General features: G+C 32.6%; 1 protein-coding gene across 1 annotated transcript; it reads left to right on the top strand.

Moving 5' to 3' along the window:
• The first annotated feature begins 5,567 nt into the window (after positions 1 to 5,567).
• LOC126846154 (uncharacterized) lies at positions 5,568 to 6,023 on the top strand. The gene has a single exon (XM_050585361.1). The coding sequence runs from the start codon at positions 5,568 to 5,570 to the stop codon at positions 6,021 to 6,023; it is 456 nt and encodes a 151-aa protein (XP_050441318.1).
• Positions 6,024 to 16,804: the final 10,781 nt, after the last annotated feature.

Raw genomic sequence — 16,804 nt, forward strand, 5'->3', positions numbered from 1 at the left:
TACTATCCAGGGTTATATATATATACGCATTCACGCATCGGAAATGTCTTAAGTACTGTACAACAAAAAAGGCGTCGTTTTGAAAACGTCTTGTAAGTATTTACTAATCCCAGCAAGCTACCGCGTGCCCCATACATACGCTATACACTACGGCTGTATATTGCTTACCTAGGTACCACAGATGATAACTGTCCGAAAACAATTGGCTTGCATAACAGTGTATAATAATATTGTGTCATTGATAATGCATAGATTGACAAAATCGGTAAGAAATTCGTTTTAAAGTCACCCAGTGCTTATCCACTGTGATTTTAATAATAAACGTAACGGCGGTTTGCACCTACTATGTGTAATTGACGTTTAAATTATAGTTTGTGCAAATGCCCATGTTTTTGTAAACTGGCTTATTTTAATGTATAAGCCAGTTTAGACACTTGTTTAAAAAAAAAAACAACAATTTTTTTAATCTATGCGAATAGACTATTTTTTGAAATCAAGCAGCAGCTTGATTTGGTGTACGAACAAATTTTGCAAAATGATTCCATTTGCAAACATGACACATATTATACACTTATAATATATAAAATATAATTAGTATGTACCGTACGGGAATATAATACATGGCAATTAATCTTAAAACGTAACGAGAGACTTTAACCTTCTAATAAATGCCATAATAACTAATGTGTACCTAACTAAATGTTTAACGGAAATAAGTTATGAATACTAAAACGTACCTATACAACATACCGCATACATAATAATTTATACATGTTTTTTTTATAAATAACTATATTTTTAATTATGACATGGATATATTTTAAATAGGATGCTGTATATTACATAAATTTATGAACAGCATCAACAAAACATTAAAATGTACAAACATTCTTCAAAAGTACGCGTGGGTAGGTAAGTAGCTGTAATGGCGAATTATTTCTTGGCACGGAAATTAAACTAAGTATAGATATTGCGAATCAAACTGAAAATATACTAAATCTTAATTATTGTTGTAACAGACGAATTAATTGCTAGACAACGCACATATCACACTGATTCGGTCTTTACGTCCATTTTTATATATTCAAACGAAGTAAAAAACCTATCTGAATTGATTATATTCATTTTATTCACATAATATGTTGTCCGCGATTTCATACTAAACAATTAAAAACAGTTCTCGACGACAATGCATTTGTTTGAGATTTCACTAGCCATCAAATTGTTTTTTTAATAACCATATAGGTACCTAATAATTCACCGATTGAAACGCCAATTAATGGACTCGAATCGACAAAAACACCTATAATATTATTATGCCTTATAAAACATATTTTTATTATCCTCCAACATTTGATCATTCTGGTGTGCAAATAAAAATGTAAAAGTAATGTTTCCATTGTCGAGATAAAAACTAATTGTATACACTGTTGAAAGCTTAATAGTGTTATTTGGTTTTTTTTCTTTACAATAAAACCAATTATACGTACAGAAACGAAATTAAAATCTGTGAGTAAACGTGAAAATATTATTGTCAAGTATAATTATTATGTATAGATAAATATCGAATATAAAAATATGGATCAATAACGAAAGTGTTTTTTTATTAAATTATTAATAAAAATGATTTTTTAGATACTCTCATATGATAGCCAATACAGACGTTTTTGGCGACTACTTATCTGTATCTATTACCTACTTAAAGTACTATTATTATTTCCTCATATCATATCATAAATTGCCACTCCTAGTTTACAATTAATCGTTTCATACTATTATATAACATGGAACATATGCTATATTATTTTATCAGATAATGGATTTTGTACGCTTTGTATAAACATAGTTATTATTTAAAAAAAATAAAAAAGAGTTTTAATTAAAATATGATTTTGAAGTATATAGGTACTATTTGATATTTATATTTAGCATTCTATAATTGGTTTATTTTTAACAAATAAAGAAAAATAATTTAAGGATAAAATTTCAAACAGGGATGATTAAAAATATCGAACGATACAATTTTACCTTACTTTATGCGTGTGATGTGTCTCTGGTTTATTCTTTATGTAATCCAAATGATTGATCAATACTCAATCAATGTCAATGTTTCACGTAGGCTAGACAAGTATTTGATTAAACCTGAAGATTCCATCAGTCAATTTAGAAACTATTTCGCGATATTTTGTCAACAATAATAAAATGTTACCCAAATGTTGTATATTTCTTTTATCAAGTACGTATATTACTTTTTTTTTTATATAAAACATATTTGATGTAATAAAAAAATGGAAATCGCGTTGTACTATATTGAGAATTGTGTCTTTTTTTTTATTCAACTTATGTGTTTAACATACCAAGGTCTTTAATATACCTTAGTATATCTAAAAAAAACAGTACAGTGGGGTCGGGGCACAGTGGGGACGGGGAGGTCACAGGTTTACAGGAATTTTTAAATCTGAAAGTGATAAAAACACTTTCGAAAAAGCGCTTCGATGCAAATCGATAGTTAGTATTTTCAAGCCAGTAAAGTCCAAACCAAGCACAGTATAAACCAGCAAAGTTAGAAAGTATTAAATTGACGTTCTGTATTTACAAATAAGCATCAACAGATAATACAAATTGTTTATCTCAGTGGTACTTTTGGTTAAATAAATTATGTTGTAGCAAAACCTTATTGTAAAGGTAAGGTTAAACAATTTAATTTTTATAACATGTTTAAAAAGGAGACTTATAATATCCATTTGGCTCTCATCACTTAAAATATATTTCGATTAAAATTTTTTTATTATTTTACCTTGGCGAACTTATGGCCCTAAAATAAAAAATAAAAACATATCAAATATAATATATTTCATTAATGTTTCATTCTATATTGTATATTCGGTAGGTATTCATTACATTTAAACAATTTTTAAATTACTTTTAAATTAACAACATATTTTGTTTTAAAATCTAAACTTATTTTAAAATGAATGATGGGAAACATATTTTTTTTATTTTGAATATTTATTCATTATTTTTTTATTATTATATTGGTATTAGTTATTACCAAATTTTTGGTAGCTAAATATGTTCCTTTGAAGTTTTCTAAATAAAAACAAAAATGTTTATCTATATTTTTGTTTGTTAAATTTTAAATAATATCTTAAACTAAGATATTATTTAAAATTATAGTATAACTAAGATTCTTAGTTATACTATTTACATAGTTATTGTCCCATGATGAATTTAAAATAAATGACCATACATGGGGTATATGCTGTGTCTCTACAATAAGGCGGCTATCACAAAAGAGCAGTATAGGCAATGAGCAACTAGCAATCGGTAAGTAATAGTAAGTAATTAACTGGCAATATTATCACTTATTGCCGACTGCTAGTTGCTCATTGTCTATTGCTCTGGTGCGAGAGCCGTGGAAGAGACAGTTGGGCAAATAGGACACTATTTTTGGAATTTGGTTCAGGCTTAAACCAGCGGTTGTTAGATTTTATTTATGTTCCTTTTGTATTAAGCAAGTGATAAGGAGTAGGACCATTCCACGGCCAGTGACTGCTCGATGGTCTGACTGAACAGGTTTTTGAATGAGGCATACGACAGAATTTGCCACAATGTAGATATTACTACTTTGATAGGCTGACTTTTAGGCATTGAACTTGGCCTTTTTTTCACGGTTAGCTTTTTGTTGGGCACTTGCTATTTTTTGTTTATACTCAGGTCGTGCCACAACAGTGGTGGTAGATTATTCATATTTTACTGACGAAAATTAACACTAGTATAGAGTATAGACAGAGTTAAATGATATTATTAGGATTATTAAATTATTCTGTATTCGATGATCGATAAAATATGATGTATTATAAATACCATCTCTCTCAAACGGCACTAATTTTGATAACATTGCAATTTTAAGATTTTTTCCTTTACTTACACTATAAGAACTACCTTTTTCCCAAATATCATATTTTTATCTATAGAAAAGTGCCTTACAATTTTTATGATCAGTGAGCCAGTAACGAAAATGCAAACTTTAAAGTTCTCCCTTTTTGAAATGGCATAATATTAAGGGGTTAATTTTGTACAGCGTTCTAAGTCCCTTAAGCTTAAACTACGTTTCAAATTTCAAACGCTCATCATAAGAGGAAGCAGAGATATAAGAGTTAGAAAAACCTCACTCGACAGGCCAACGCGCATAAATTATTATATTTTTGGCAATCGGTGGATAATATTTCGCTTGTATTATTTCTTTGTTGCTTGCCTGTCGACGAGCACCAGATACAAAGATGTACATTGTACATACATCTTATCTTATGTTGAAGACCCGTGTGTACAAGATTTTTGACTAGGATGGACGTACAGTGTGATGTACTAATAAAATCGTGTGTGTTTAGGTTTGGCTTAAGCTGTGTAATTGAGCCTTTTCGCGATAGAAATGTAAATAGCGGCCGTATTGTTTAGCAAACGTGACTAAAATAGTATCCAAGCAAAAATAAAAAATGTTAAAAATTAAAACTGGGTTTAGAAATTAGGGAAAATGCCGCTTGAATCCACACTAAATATTACCTATCGTGTTCACCCTTAGCTAAGCATACAAAACCCACCTACTTTTCCCTTCTGTATCTGTCACCGCCTCCCTCTCTCCACTCTTTCCCATCCTTTCAGCCCCTCCCTCTCATCGAACAGATGATTTACTTGAAGTGTTTCTACAAGAACGACCATATTATATTATGTTCATTGACATTTTGCTAATTATAATTATGATTTTCCATTTGGATTGGATTCAATTTTAACGAAGCAATACATTTTTCAAATTTTTATGGGGGCCTGTTGGTAACAGGATTACCCTTCCTAATTAATTTTATGTATATTTTTTTTGTTACAGTATATATTATACATATATATATATATATATATATATATTTTTACACACAAACCAATTAACTATTGATCTTGTAAATTATTTCTACAATGGATTGGTAAAATTCGAACACATGTGTTTGTTTTTATTTAGAAAACCCCCACAAAACAAGGGGGAAATTACCCTTGTAAATGTCTAGCTTGATCCACGTAAGTGCCAATCAACAGTCAATAGGTATTTGAAAATAGTTTTATTTGAGAAATTTGGGTAAAAACGCCAATAAATAATAATATTGACGGACCCTAACCGTATCCACACTAATGCAAACAATTAAATTTTAGTTCCTTTTTGCCTTTTACAATGTCGTTATCGATTGGTTAAGTAGGATTTTTGGATTGTATGTACAAACAAAAAATAAAATTAAAACTTTTAACTTTACCGGGTAGTCGGAGGGGGGTATAACATTTTGGGGTTTGATACAGTATCATATTATAAGGACATGTCCATACATTTTTCCGGGGTAAACTCTATAGGAATAATTATAAGTAATTGAAAATGATAAAATCACTGGCTCTATAATATTTCACAAACCGGGACGGTCGCTAGTCAACGCTATACAACTAACACTTTATAGCACTTTCAGTATTTCTTATAAAAAGTGGAAATCTTTTTTTGTTTTCTTTAGTAAAAACTTTATTTTACACGCACAATGTTCAACAAAGTTGTAAGTTCATGCCTGTTGGTAGCGGTACCCGTGCTGTGCGCGGTTGGGTATTGTATATACTTCGACCATACTAGAAGAAATCACCCAGATTTCAAGAAAAACCTAAGAGAAAAACGTCAAAAGGCGAAAAATCAATCGATCCGGACGAGCTTTTTAGCTGAGCAAAGACAATTGTTGGATACGGCTAAGTTACTAGCCCAACAACTTCATAAAAAAGACATGGCGGTAAATATAAAATTTGCGGACGCTCTGTCCACAATATTTGCTTACCCTAGTAATGAGATACAAGATGAGGCCATACAAATATTTGGGCCTATTCTGGAGAAGCACGCAGACGCCATGGAAGTCTTAGAAGGTATAGTGAATAACAAAAGAATAAAGCTTATGAAGGATCATAAAGACCTTTACGCTTTACTCGAAGCTCAGGTAGTAACGAACTAAATGTAAAGTTCTACTTTACATTACACTAAGACATTCAGGATATTTTAAGAATACAAAAAATTACAGTACATTAAATGATCAAAAAACGAAATGCTTAATAGTATCTCGAAGAGAACACATACAATATTCGCTAGTAGTTGGAGACTTAACCTTCGAAAGGGCATCAAGCTTTAAATATCTAGGAGTAGATATTAACCAACAAGCAAGTAGCCACGAAGAAATTAGCAGGAGAATAACGGCAGGAAATAAGTGCTGTTTTGCGCTTGTACCATTATTTAAGTCAAGATTGCTGTCCAAAAACAGGAAACTAAGACTTTATAAAGTGCTTATTAGACCTATAGTCCTGTACGCTTGTGGAGGAGCGTGAGCGTCAACGAAATCGTCATTCAAAATGCCAAACCGATTCAAGTGCGCTTGAAAGGCGCCCGTGTTCAGTCAGAAACTGGGTAGCAAAGTGTCGCGGGGGCTTCCACTCTGGACACAGAGTGCGACCGACCTCCGGCATGTACGTGTAGGTAACGCGGCCCTCCTGGACGGTGTTCCATCGGTCTTGCTATACCGTGTCGAGACTCAGTAAAATGTCACGGCGGCTTCGGTTTGGCTGGTTTTCAGCCCGTTTCCTGCAGTAGGAATATTCCTCAGACTTGTTGGGTAATATCATCTACTCATAGGTATTTAAATTTCGATACCTTTTTTGAAGGTTAAATGTAACATATCAATTCAACAATTATTTATTATTTTCGTTAAATAAACAATTTTTTAATGAGATACGAGTTCAATTTTAAAAAATTCTAAATTAAAAAAAAATTGAATAATTTTTTTTTGTACTCTTAAAACATCCTGAATGTCTCATACACTCACTCTGTATATATTATGCAAAATATTCCTTACAGTTATGTTTAATCGACTTTGAAAGATTTTCAGTTTTTCTCAGGTTTTTCTTAGTAACACTCGGCGTAGAAGATTATTAGGTGTTACTGTTAATAGCCGGACACGTTCGTTATCGCATATGGTAATTAAATTAGCTTGAAACCCTATCGAAGAATCGATGATATAATACGCTTTGGTTACATTTGTTGTAGCTCACTTCTTTGCTCGGCGGTACCACTTGGCGACCGACAGCTTCAGGCGGATCTACTCCATCCTTGTGGCAATCTTCTCAAGGGCTGGATTGAGAGATGGTCTCCAAGGTTTCAGTGGTCTCTCCAAGTCCAAGAACTGTCACGTCGTCGATGTCAAGAAACCCACCGGTTGTTTGTTTCCACGGCCTCATGAAGACCCCGCTTCCTAAACAGCAGAAGGACCATGGGCTTCTTCCGGACCACCGTAATTAGTTTTTTTCAATTTCTCAGGTTTTTTACCACCACCTCGAGCACTTCATTCATAATGAAATCAGGGCCAAGGACTTTACCGTAAGGCAGCCTCGTTCCTGCTACGGTGAGCTGACTTCATATCGGGCTCGAGTTGAAGGCAAGCATCGGCGTTGGATCTTCTGCTGGCCCCCTGGAATCGCCTACGAGCCGATAGAGAAGACTTCCTCAACTCGGCGACCAATGTGTTACTTTCTTCCTTCCTCGTACGAAGAACCATTCACATGTGTTGTTTTGCTTCAAAATTTAATCAACACGGATTTATCGATTCGAATCACACGTGTAAACTTAATGATGATGAGCTAACGTAGTAAAAGTTACGGGATAATTATTGTTCGGGCTAGTAATGTTTGCAAATTGAAGACTTTCTTAATAAAAAAAAAAGGAATACAAATTATTATTCGTTGTTTTTGGTGTGCATTTTTTTATTTCCGACACTTTTCGATCGAGAAAGCCATACTCATATTTCCTGGAAGACAATACATTATATTGTATCGTACGATAATTGAGTCAAGTACGAACACGCTTATATATTATGTACATATTATATTGATCATTTATCGGATTGTGATAAATTTGTATTATTTTACAATAATGTAATATTGTCTCCATAATTGGGGATATGAACCGCATCGCAACATCATTAAATACGATCCAACGTGGCCGTCATTGAGTGTACCTATGACTATATTATTGTGATTACATTTTTTTTCCTTCTGATTTTGTTATTCTGTCGGTGCACAAGTTTTCAGCCGTTCATAACGCGTGTATAATTCTCCATAACAGTACGCATATGATATGATTGTAAGAAATACAAGCGGCATCTGAACGCAACGTGTCTCCGGGGCAAACAGTAGATTATTTTGTTTTGTATAACAACAGAAAAATTAATTTGAGTTTATCCGAGAGGACTAGTACAGTAGAGTATTGGCATAATGTAATCAAAGCAATGAGGAAACGGAGAGGTCACAGGTCTACAAGAATTATTATAAATAAAAGTGACAAAATTGAATAAAAAATGGAATTTATGTAAACTTAAAGTCAAAAGTGGTAATTGAGCACAAAACTTAATAGTATCATTCTGCATAGATATACATAAAATTGTTTTAATGATTTGATCATTTTTTTTTAAAGATTTTAGGTGTTTTTGTTAAAATATACGCAATCTGCGAAAACACAGTTTTCCGGCAATTAAAAAAAACTGTAGTGCCGAATTTGTCACCCGTTTAATATGTTATGGATACATATGAGTTCCAAATACTGGCAAATTTTCAACCCAAAAGTTTTAAAATTACGGCTAAAAACGCCGAAAAACAAAAAAAACTTGTACCCCCCCTAGGGGGGTGGGAAATGGGTATAAGTTAAATTTGACACAACTGTCGTGTGCGGGCATACCAGATAAATATTTCTTAAACATTTCAACTCGATCCGACTCTTTTTCTCGAAATTATAGCCAGTAAAAGTTCTAACTTAAAAACTCGTACGGTTTTTTTTTTGTTTTTTCAACTTTCGTCTGTGAAGAATTAAACTTTTTCAACTTTTACCCCCCAAAGTACCGACTAGATGAAATTTGTGATTTATAGAGTTGCTACTCGAAGGAATTGGTCCAGTATTAAAAAAGTTACAGTGTATACAGATAATAAAAAACACACATCAGAGTAAAACCAATACCTTCTCGCTTTGCATCGAAGCTAAAAATAGATACATGTTATTGTGCTGTAAAGTGAATTTTAAGAAAAAGTTAATCCGTCTTTTCTATAAAACGCAATATAATAAGCTGAGTTTATCCGGCTTCGCTCAAAAAAAATTGTATGATCCATTTTATTGTCAACAGATTTACAGGTGTATACGTTGTCTTATAACCTTTAATATTCTCGGTTTAAGGACTATGCACAGGTATACGATAATATATGATTTTTAAAACGTTTAATTAATATAGGTATTATATGTTTTTCAAAAAACACGTTTATCTAGATGTAATTTTTTTTATATAATTTGTATACTAGTTAAATATATGAACAGTTTTTTTTATGTAATAAAATTTACCATATTTTTAAATCGTTTGAATTATATTAACGATATTTTTTTTTTTTTTAACTTATTATATATTTTTTTTTATAGAAACTTATGCAGTCAACAAATTTTTTCTATTTTTATTAAAAAAAAAAAAAAAATCTGTAGAATTTCGACAAAATGATTTTACGTCTCATTGTGTCAAAGTTTGAAACTTGAAATTAAAGTTGATTAAATAATAGTTTTTGTATTAAAAAGCTTTACCGGGTGATTATTGTAGATTTTCTGGCATACATAAACTTAAATCTCTCATTAATTTTCATTTGGTCTCCCCTCCCTAACTAATTTTATTGCCGTTAACTTTTGACTTCCAAATAATGACGGATAATGTGTTTTATGTGTATGTATGTAACACAAACCTAAAAGTGTAGCACTAAAAGTATTAAGAACAGAGAATCTGTGTGACGAACACCTTATGTCTAGCGCAGCAAAATCTTTATCTTTGGACCATTACGAAAATACAAACTACCTATTTACATACGAATCTTGGAAGCGGTAAAACCGGTTTCTCTGTTATTGTAATGAAAATGTTTAAATCACTGGCCAGTTGAAATATATATATATGTATATGTGTATACACCAATACAATGTATTGAAAACCTGTGAACAGTATTTGTGTTATTTATGATTAGATTATTACTTACTGGTTTATTTATACACTCGATAGTCGATTGTATGTTCATGTATAATATAATAATTATGCGATTGTTGAGTGTTGAGTATGAAAAATGAATTTTTCAAACTTGATATTATTAATATTACATATTCGAGCGTATAGAAAAAAAAACTCGTCGTTTAAATAGGTATACCTACTATGAGTTTGATACAGCTTTTCTCTGGTTCAGTTTTTTTTTTTAAGTTAAACACAAATAATAAAATATACCTATAGGGACAAGAGTCGACGCTGACGTTATTATCTTTCCATGCAAGATTAAAATCGAACATAACTATTATATTTTGCACCAGTCTTTGTATGCTAAAAAATCTTCATCGCCGAGTATTCTAACAATGGATAATAAATTGACAGGTTGAACATATTATTTTGATTACATCCCGAGAAAAATAACAGTTTTTCTAGAGTCTTATATGAGGTCTCGTCTATAATATAACATATTTATTAACTATAGCGATGGCGAGTGTATCTAGTTCATCTAGTTTTAAAAAAGTGGACTGCGCCTTCCAAAGAACACAGTCAACCCTTGAAACGTTTTTAAAATCAACGAAAAATGTCAATAGAAATAGAACAGTGAAGGTAAGTAATTTCAATATCAATATCAGTTATCATATATACTAATATTATAAGTTTGTATAAAAAAATGTTCTCTATGAGATTCACAACAAACTATACTCGATTTCTCTCCAACAACTTTTAGTCCTCGGACCTCTTTTTTTGTTCATCAGTTCATTTCATTATGACTATATCAAACCACACGCTTAATAATTAAAATTATAAGTCTACGAACTTGAGTGTTATATTGCTGGTGAGTAGTACAAAAAAAAAAATATCTATACCACTTTTTTTCCACGTCTCGGTATAAAAGTAAAAAGATATGGAAAATAACCCAGGTAAATAACCCGTGGGAAAACGTTTGGTCGCTTTTCTTTCGCTCTCGATTCATGCCACCGGTTATAAACGGTCTGATAATAATAATTCCCCCCCCCTCCCCCAAAAAAATAAAACCGAACGATCGAAACGGTAAAAAAAAAAAAAAAACACAAGACGGTGACGAGACGTCGTAAAGTGTGGACTTGAAAAGAAAAAAAAAGAAAAAAAGGGAAATACGATTGGAATATACGGAAAGCAATCCCTTGTGTGATGCAAATGCGGTCTGATGGAATGCGCCCCGTATATGAACCTCGCACACAGAAACTCGCATAATAATAATAATAATAATAATAATATAAGCTGGCACATTACATATACGGCGTTGGAACCGGGAAAAGGCGAGACGTATAGGTATAATAGCGTGTGTGTGTGTGTGTGTGTGTGTGACAGAGGACACACAGAGAGAGAGAGAGAGAGAGATTCTGGGCGCGAACGTTACAATGGCGAAATTTCAATAAAATCTGCATACGGATTGGACATGAAAACCCATGTCGGCCAACAGTTTGTGTGCGTGTGAATCGATAATTAACCTCGGTAAATCTCTTTCCGTTGCGGCGACAGAGAAAAGAACCGAACAAACAGACGACTCGGGGGGAGAGAGACAGAGAAGAAATAAAGAAAAAAAAGCAAGGAAGCCGAGATGTTCTGGTTTTCCAGCGACCGCTCTGCGGCGGGCACAGATAGCACGACGATTGTGTTAGCGCGCGCGTGTCCTGCTGAGGTCAACGCTGTGTGTACTTGTTACAGTGCCCACGTTTTATTCCGTGTGTGCTCGGCCGCCTATTACTTTCGTCGCCTTTGTACCGTAATGCTATATTTTATTCCAATAATAAACATGTTATTATAATATTATGGATTTGTTTTTCGCCCTCTACAGGATTTTACATATCGTCAGCTTTGTACGGACGACATTATATTTTTTTCATCGCCCCGAGTATCACTAGCGTCGTAACGGTGTAGTAAAAACGATGTATATATATACTAGCTGTGTACATTTTTGAGGGATTTTTCGGTTCTAACGAATAACCAGTGTCATCTTTACCCTAAGGGCACGCGGGACACGAGCTCAGGGCCCCTGGCTTGACTGGCCCCGTTTTTTTTTTGTATATAAATTAGACACCGTCTTAAGAATTATGTAGATTGGTAGTAATTCTTATGTGCATTGTTGTATAGCAAATTTAATGTTCAAGTCCCATACAAAACATATGAAAACAAACATTATTTGTGCGTTTTTTTAAAGTAAAGCCGCGATGTCCGTTTGTGAAATCATACAATGAAATACAATGGCTGTCTTTTTTGGCAATTGATATTTGTATAAACTCGTGTTAATTTGTCTGACATATGTGAGTGCACGTTCGCGACGGTCGCACCTATTAAAAAATGGCAAGGATTGACACCACGTGGTGTCTGACAGTGATGGTTTATTAGGGTTAAAATGTATGTTCACGTTATTAACACATCCGATTCGAAGCTTTTTTTTTTGTGTGCTACATCACTCTGTACGGTTTTCATATTTGCACATTGTTGAGTCTATGAACGTTTCAAATTGCTTATACAAATGCACACATGTATGCTACACAGTGTAGCCTACACTTGAAGACGGTTTAGCGAAAGAATAACATGTACTAGGTACTACTATTAATTTAAAAGTAAAATACTTATCACATACCACAACTACAGTACACGATGTTGTCTGGTAATTTTTAAGTGTTATTTAAAATTGGTAAGCTGCCCAAAAATAGCCTTTTTTGTATAAAATCATAATAATAATGACATATTAATTAATTTTTTAGAATACATACAGGGTGTTTCACGTGGTTTTGACAATTTTATACAAGTTTTTTTTTGTCCAATAATTATTGTCATCACTATGTGAGACATCTTGTAACTTATAAAAGTTATCAAAATCAACTAGTTAAAAAAAATAACAAGATTTAAAATTTGCTCTACTCGTCAAAAATTTAACTTTAAAAGTAAATTTAAAAAAATTACCTTCTGTATGAAGTTTTTATATTACTGCTATTATGTTTTTTACAATGTAAAATGTATAGAAATGTTAAAACATGATCGCTTTAAATGTTTTTTTTTCATCTAAAACATAATAAGTAGTTACGGTCATTAATCGAAAATATACTAATATTACAATGAATATATTAGATATGTATTTTTGATATAAGTTTACAAGCCAATACCAGAACACTGTTGCAAAATTATTTTCTTATCACCTGTGTTTAGGCGCAGAGAAATACGATAGTATTCACTATGGTTACAATATGTGTCAAAAACAATTTGTAAGCAGTTTAGTTTTTATAATGAAGCTATAGTTAATACATTATTTTGCTGTTGATTTTATCACGATTATTCATGTTTTACAATCAACTTCATAACTGTACTCATGCTTATTACCTATTAGTTTTTTTAAGTTGTTACCGTAAACTTAAATCTTACTTTAGTTACGAAAACCGATACAGTCGACTAGATAAAAACAGTTGACGATAATCATAATTTTCAATTAACTTGACTTAAAATAAATTATTTTTCTATTTAATACAAATCAAGATAACCGTATACAGCGGGGGGTTAGTGTTAATAAGTGCCGTATTGAACAGCTTAGGCGTACCTTCACCGTGTACCCATTACACAAATACCACTTTGAACACATTATAGGCAAAACACTAATCTATAAAGTTTATTTCGCCTATTAAATGGAAAACAGGAAACGTAAATCACACTCGGGCATATCGCATTATTAATTATTTCCATACAAAACATCACATATATTGTGGTACACACTGTAACACTTGCATGGCTTGCCGACGAATTAAATATTCGACAGTTAAAACTGTAAAAAACAGAATACATTGCATTTACACCGTTTTGATGGCAATAAGAATTTCGTATTATCTTCGTGAAGTGCTCGTTTTAATCTCCATCAAAAGTACGTACTTTCGTTATGGTATGTTTCAGTAAGACCGGTGCGGTTCAGATATGGTTTTTGAAATGTTTATACAACTCTGGTAATTACCCTACATGGCGTTCACGTGATACGTATCAACTATGATTCCATAATTACACGTGTAGAGGTAAACTTGAAAAAATTGTCGTGGCCTACAGTCATCGCGAGTAACGTTGTCGAGTCATATTTTTATATTACATTAAAGTACCCCTTAACATATTTTGACCGCCGTGGTAAAATCAAAAATCACAGAGTTGAGGTCGGAAATCCAAAAAAACGAGAACAAAGGCCGAGTGCACGGTACACATTTCTTTTGGTAACCTCAAAGAACGCCGACGCACTCGACACAAAAGCCAATGAGCTTGCGGAAATTAGCACTCGACTTTTTCTTCCTCGAAAAAGATGATTAGTTCAATGGTCGTTCAATAGTACACTGCGTCAACGGTAAAAAGATGTACACCTACTTAAAGCATTTGAAATGACGTTGGTGTGGATTATATTTTCTTTGAACGACACGCAAAATATATTATACATTCTAGATATTATAAGACGTACTTACTTATGCAGTATTAAAAATAAATAAGTGTGTATTCAAAAAAAAACATTGATTGACGTTGTGGCAATTTTTACTTATTTAATGAAAAAAAAAACAACGTACAATTTTATAAAGATATAATTCAAGTTATAACACAATATACACAGTAATATAACTACAAAGTATTTACAAATGAAGCGAAATATTCATATCTACACAATTGCTTATGAAAATATAGATATTGCTCTATTGAATACACAATGTAATGGAAAATTAGCAAAAATATAGAGTAAACGTAATTATAGAAAAGAAAATCAATTTAACTGTAATACTTCTAGTTACAAATACAGTTGAAACAAGTTACAAACACAATATAGAAGCATTCATGAACAACTAGATGTATAACATACAAATTTCATCAAAAATTCTATTTTCGGATACTTCTTCCCCTATAAGAGGTTTCTTTTGTTATTCACACCAGAAATGCTATTTAAGACCATAGTTTTAAATAATTATTTAATTAGTTTTACTAATTTAATTGAACTAATCGAAAAAGTGAAAATATCTCTTTCTAATGTCGCACTTGATAGTTAAATAAAAAAAAAAAATTGTTTTACAAAACTTAAATAACTATAATCATAGTTTTTGGAAAATCGAAATTTTTTGTGAGTAAGATATAGTTAAAACCGGTTTTCATAATTAATTTAACACAATACAATTATAGCGACAGAAACCAGTTTCATTCGTTTTTTATGGTTTTTTTTTTTTTAATTTTAAGATCAATTTGAGACTGGCAATATTATCGGGATCTTGTATTTTTTTTCACGAGTTTTTTTTTACACACAACCGAATTATAATTTGTCAGATTAAAAAATATTTTTGGTGTCACCCAAGAGTATATCATTCGTACAATATGCGTTAACATAACACCGTGGTCGGTATAAGTAGTTGTAAAACTTTAACAATACTAATTTGAATGTAGAAAGGAAAAATAAATAACGATTTCCTAAAGTAGCACTTGTAATAATTAGTGTTTATTTTTAAGGTGCCACGCTGTAGTGTAAATATTCGTTGTAGATCATGACTCTTCGTTATTTTAAAACAGTTCTTCCGCTTGTCTACATAATTTACATTCGGTTTCAAGCCGACCCCGGTGTTAAGCAGAGTACCTATACTACTTACCTGCGTCTATTTTTCCTTAGCTTGTTCGTATTTTGGCTTGGCTATAAATGCTATGTTATGCGTTTCCTAAGCATTACGCCACGTTGGGAATTTGTATTATTAACGTTAAAGTCCACGAGTGGTTAGGTTAGGTTATAACTTGTTAATATAACCACAAACAAACAAAAATTAGAATAAACAGCTGTTATATTAAGTCGGTCGATCGTGAAATAAGTTTATTAAATAGTATAATATTGTTATATCAAAGTGGTTAACTTAAGAATTTGCTGATTTTTGATCGAAACGCCTAAAACGATAACGTTTTTAAGTATTATACTAAATCACGAACAATGATTATTTCATAACATTATCAAAAACCTTGTATTAAAATGATGTAAACATTTTAACAAAAAACATGTAGTTGCGAGAATCGACAAAATAGCGCCGTCGTCACTGCACATTTCGAGTGCAACGAGGAGCATAAAGGGGAGGTGAAAAAAATGGCCGTGTCCCGTGGTACTCAAAGTCAAAATGGGGCGGGTTAATTACCCCGCGTACACTGCACTCGCGGTGCATTGATGCGTGTGTGCATTTAGTATGAGCATTGAGCAGCAATGTGTGTGTGTGTGTGTGTATAGATGCGAAACCACACAATATCGCATACCATGAACAGAGAGACACTGGCCGGAGGTGTCTGAAGTGGCGAGGAGGGGAGGTACGTAGAGTTAGGGGAAAATAGAGAAACGAGTAGCAGCCCTTTTTTATACGTGCCGCCTTCGTAAGGGTATTTTTTTGTTCACTACGAAGCCAATTGCAACGTTTACATCGTACTTGAAACAAAGACCCTAAAATACCGTTTCTGCGGCGGCACCGTGTCTGCCCCTCCTCCGAGTCGGTAATTTCGAAAAAGGGTTGCACACACACGAGGTACTATAGCCCATAGGTATATATATATAGGTATATTATTATTATTATACAAACGCCATGGCGGCCAAACGCGGGATACAACAGCTGCTCGTATTGTACTACATAAATGCACATAACATTACATACACACGAGCCACGATATTGTTTTTGTCA

Source organism: Adelges cooleyi, unplaced genomic scaffold (genome assembly GCF_023614345.1).
Source record: "Adelges cooleyi isolate 19-005CV unplaced genomic scaffold, UGA_ACOO_1.1 ACOO_flye_CR_arks_rails_tigmint_CR_PRNA_9, whole genome shotgun sequence".
Taxonomy (NCBI): Eukaryota; Metazoa; Arthropoda; class Insecta; order Hemiptera; family Adelgidae; genus Adelges; species Adelges cooleyi.

Coding starts and splice junctions, on each gene's coding strand:
- LOC126846154 (XM_050585361.1), top strand. CDS start 5,568: ATGTTCAACAAAGTTGTAAGTTCATGCCTGTTGGTAGCGGTACCCGTG.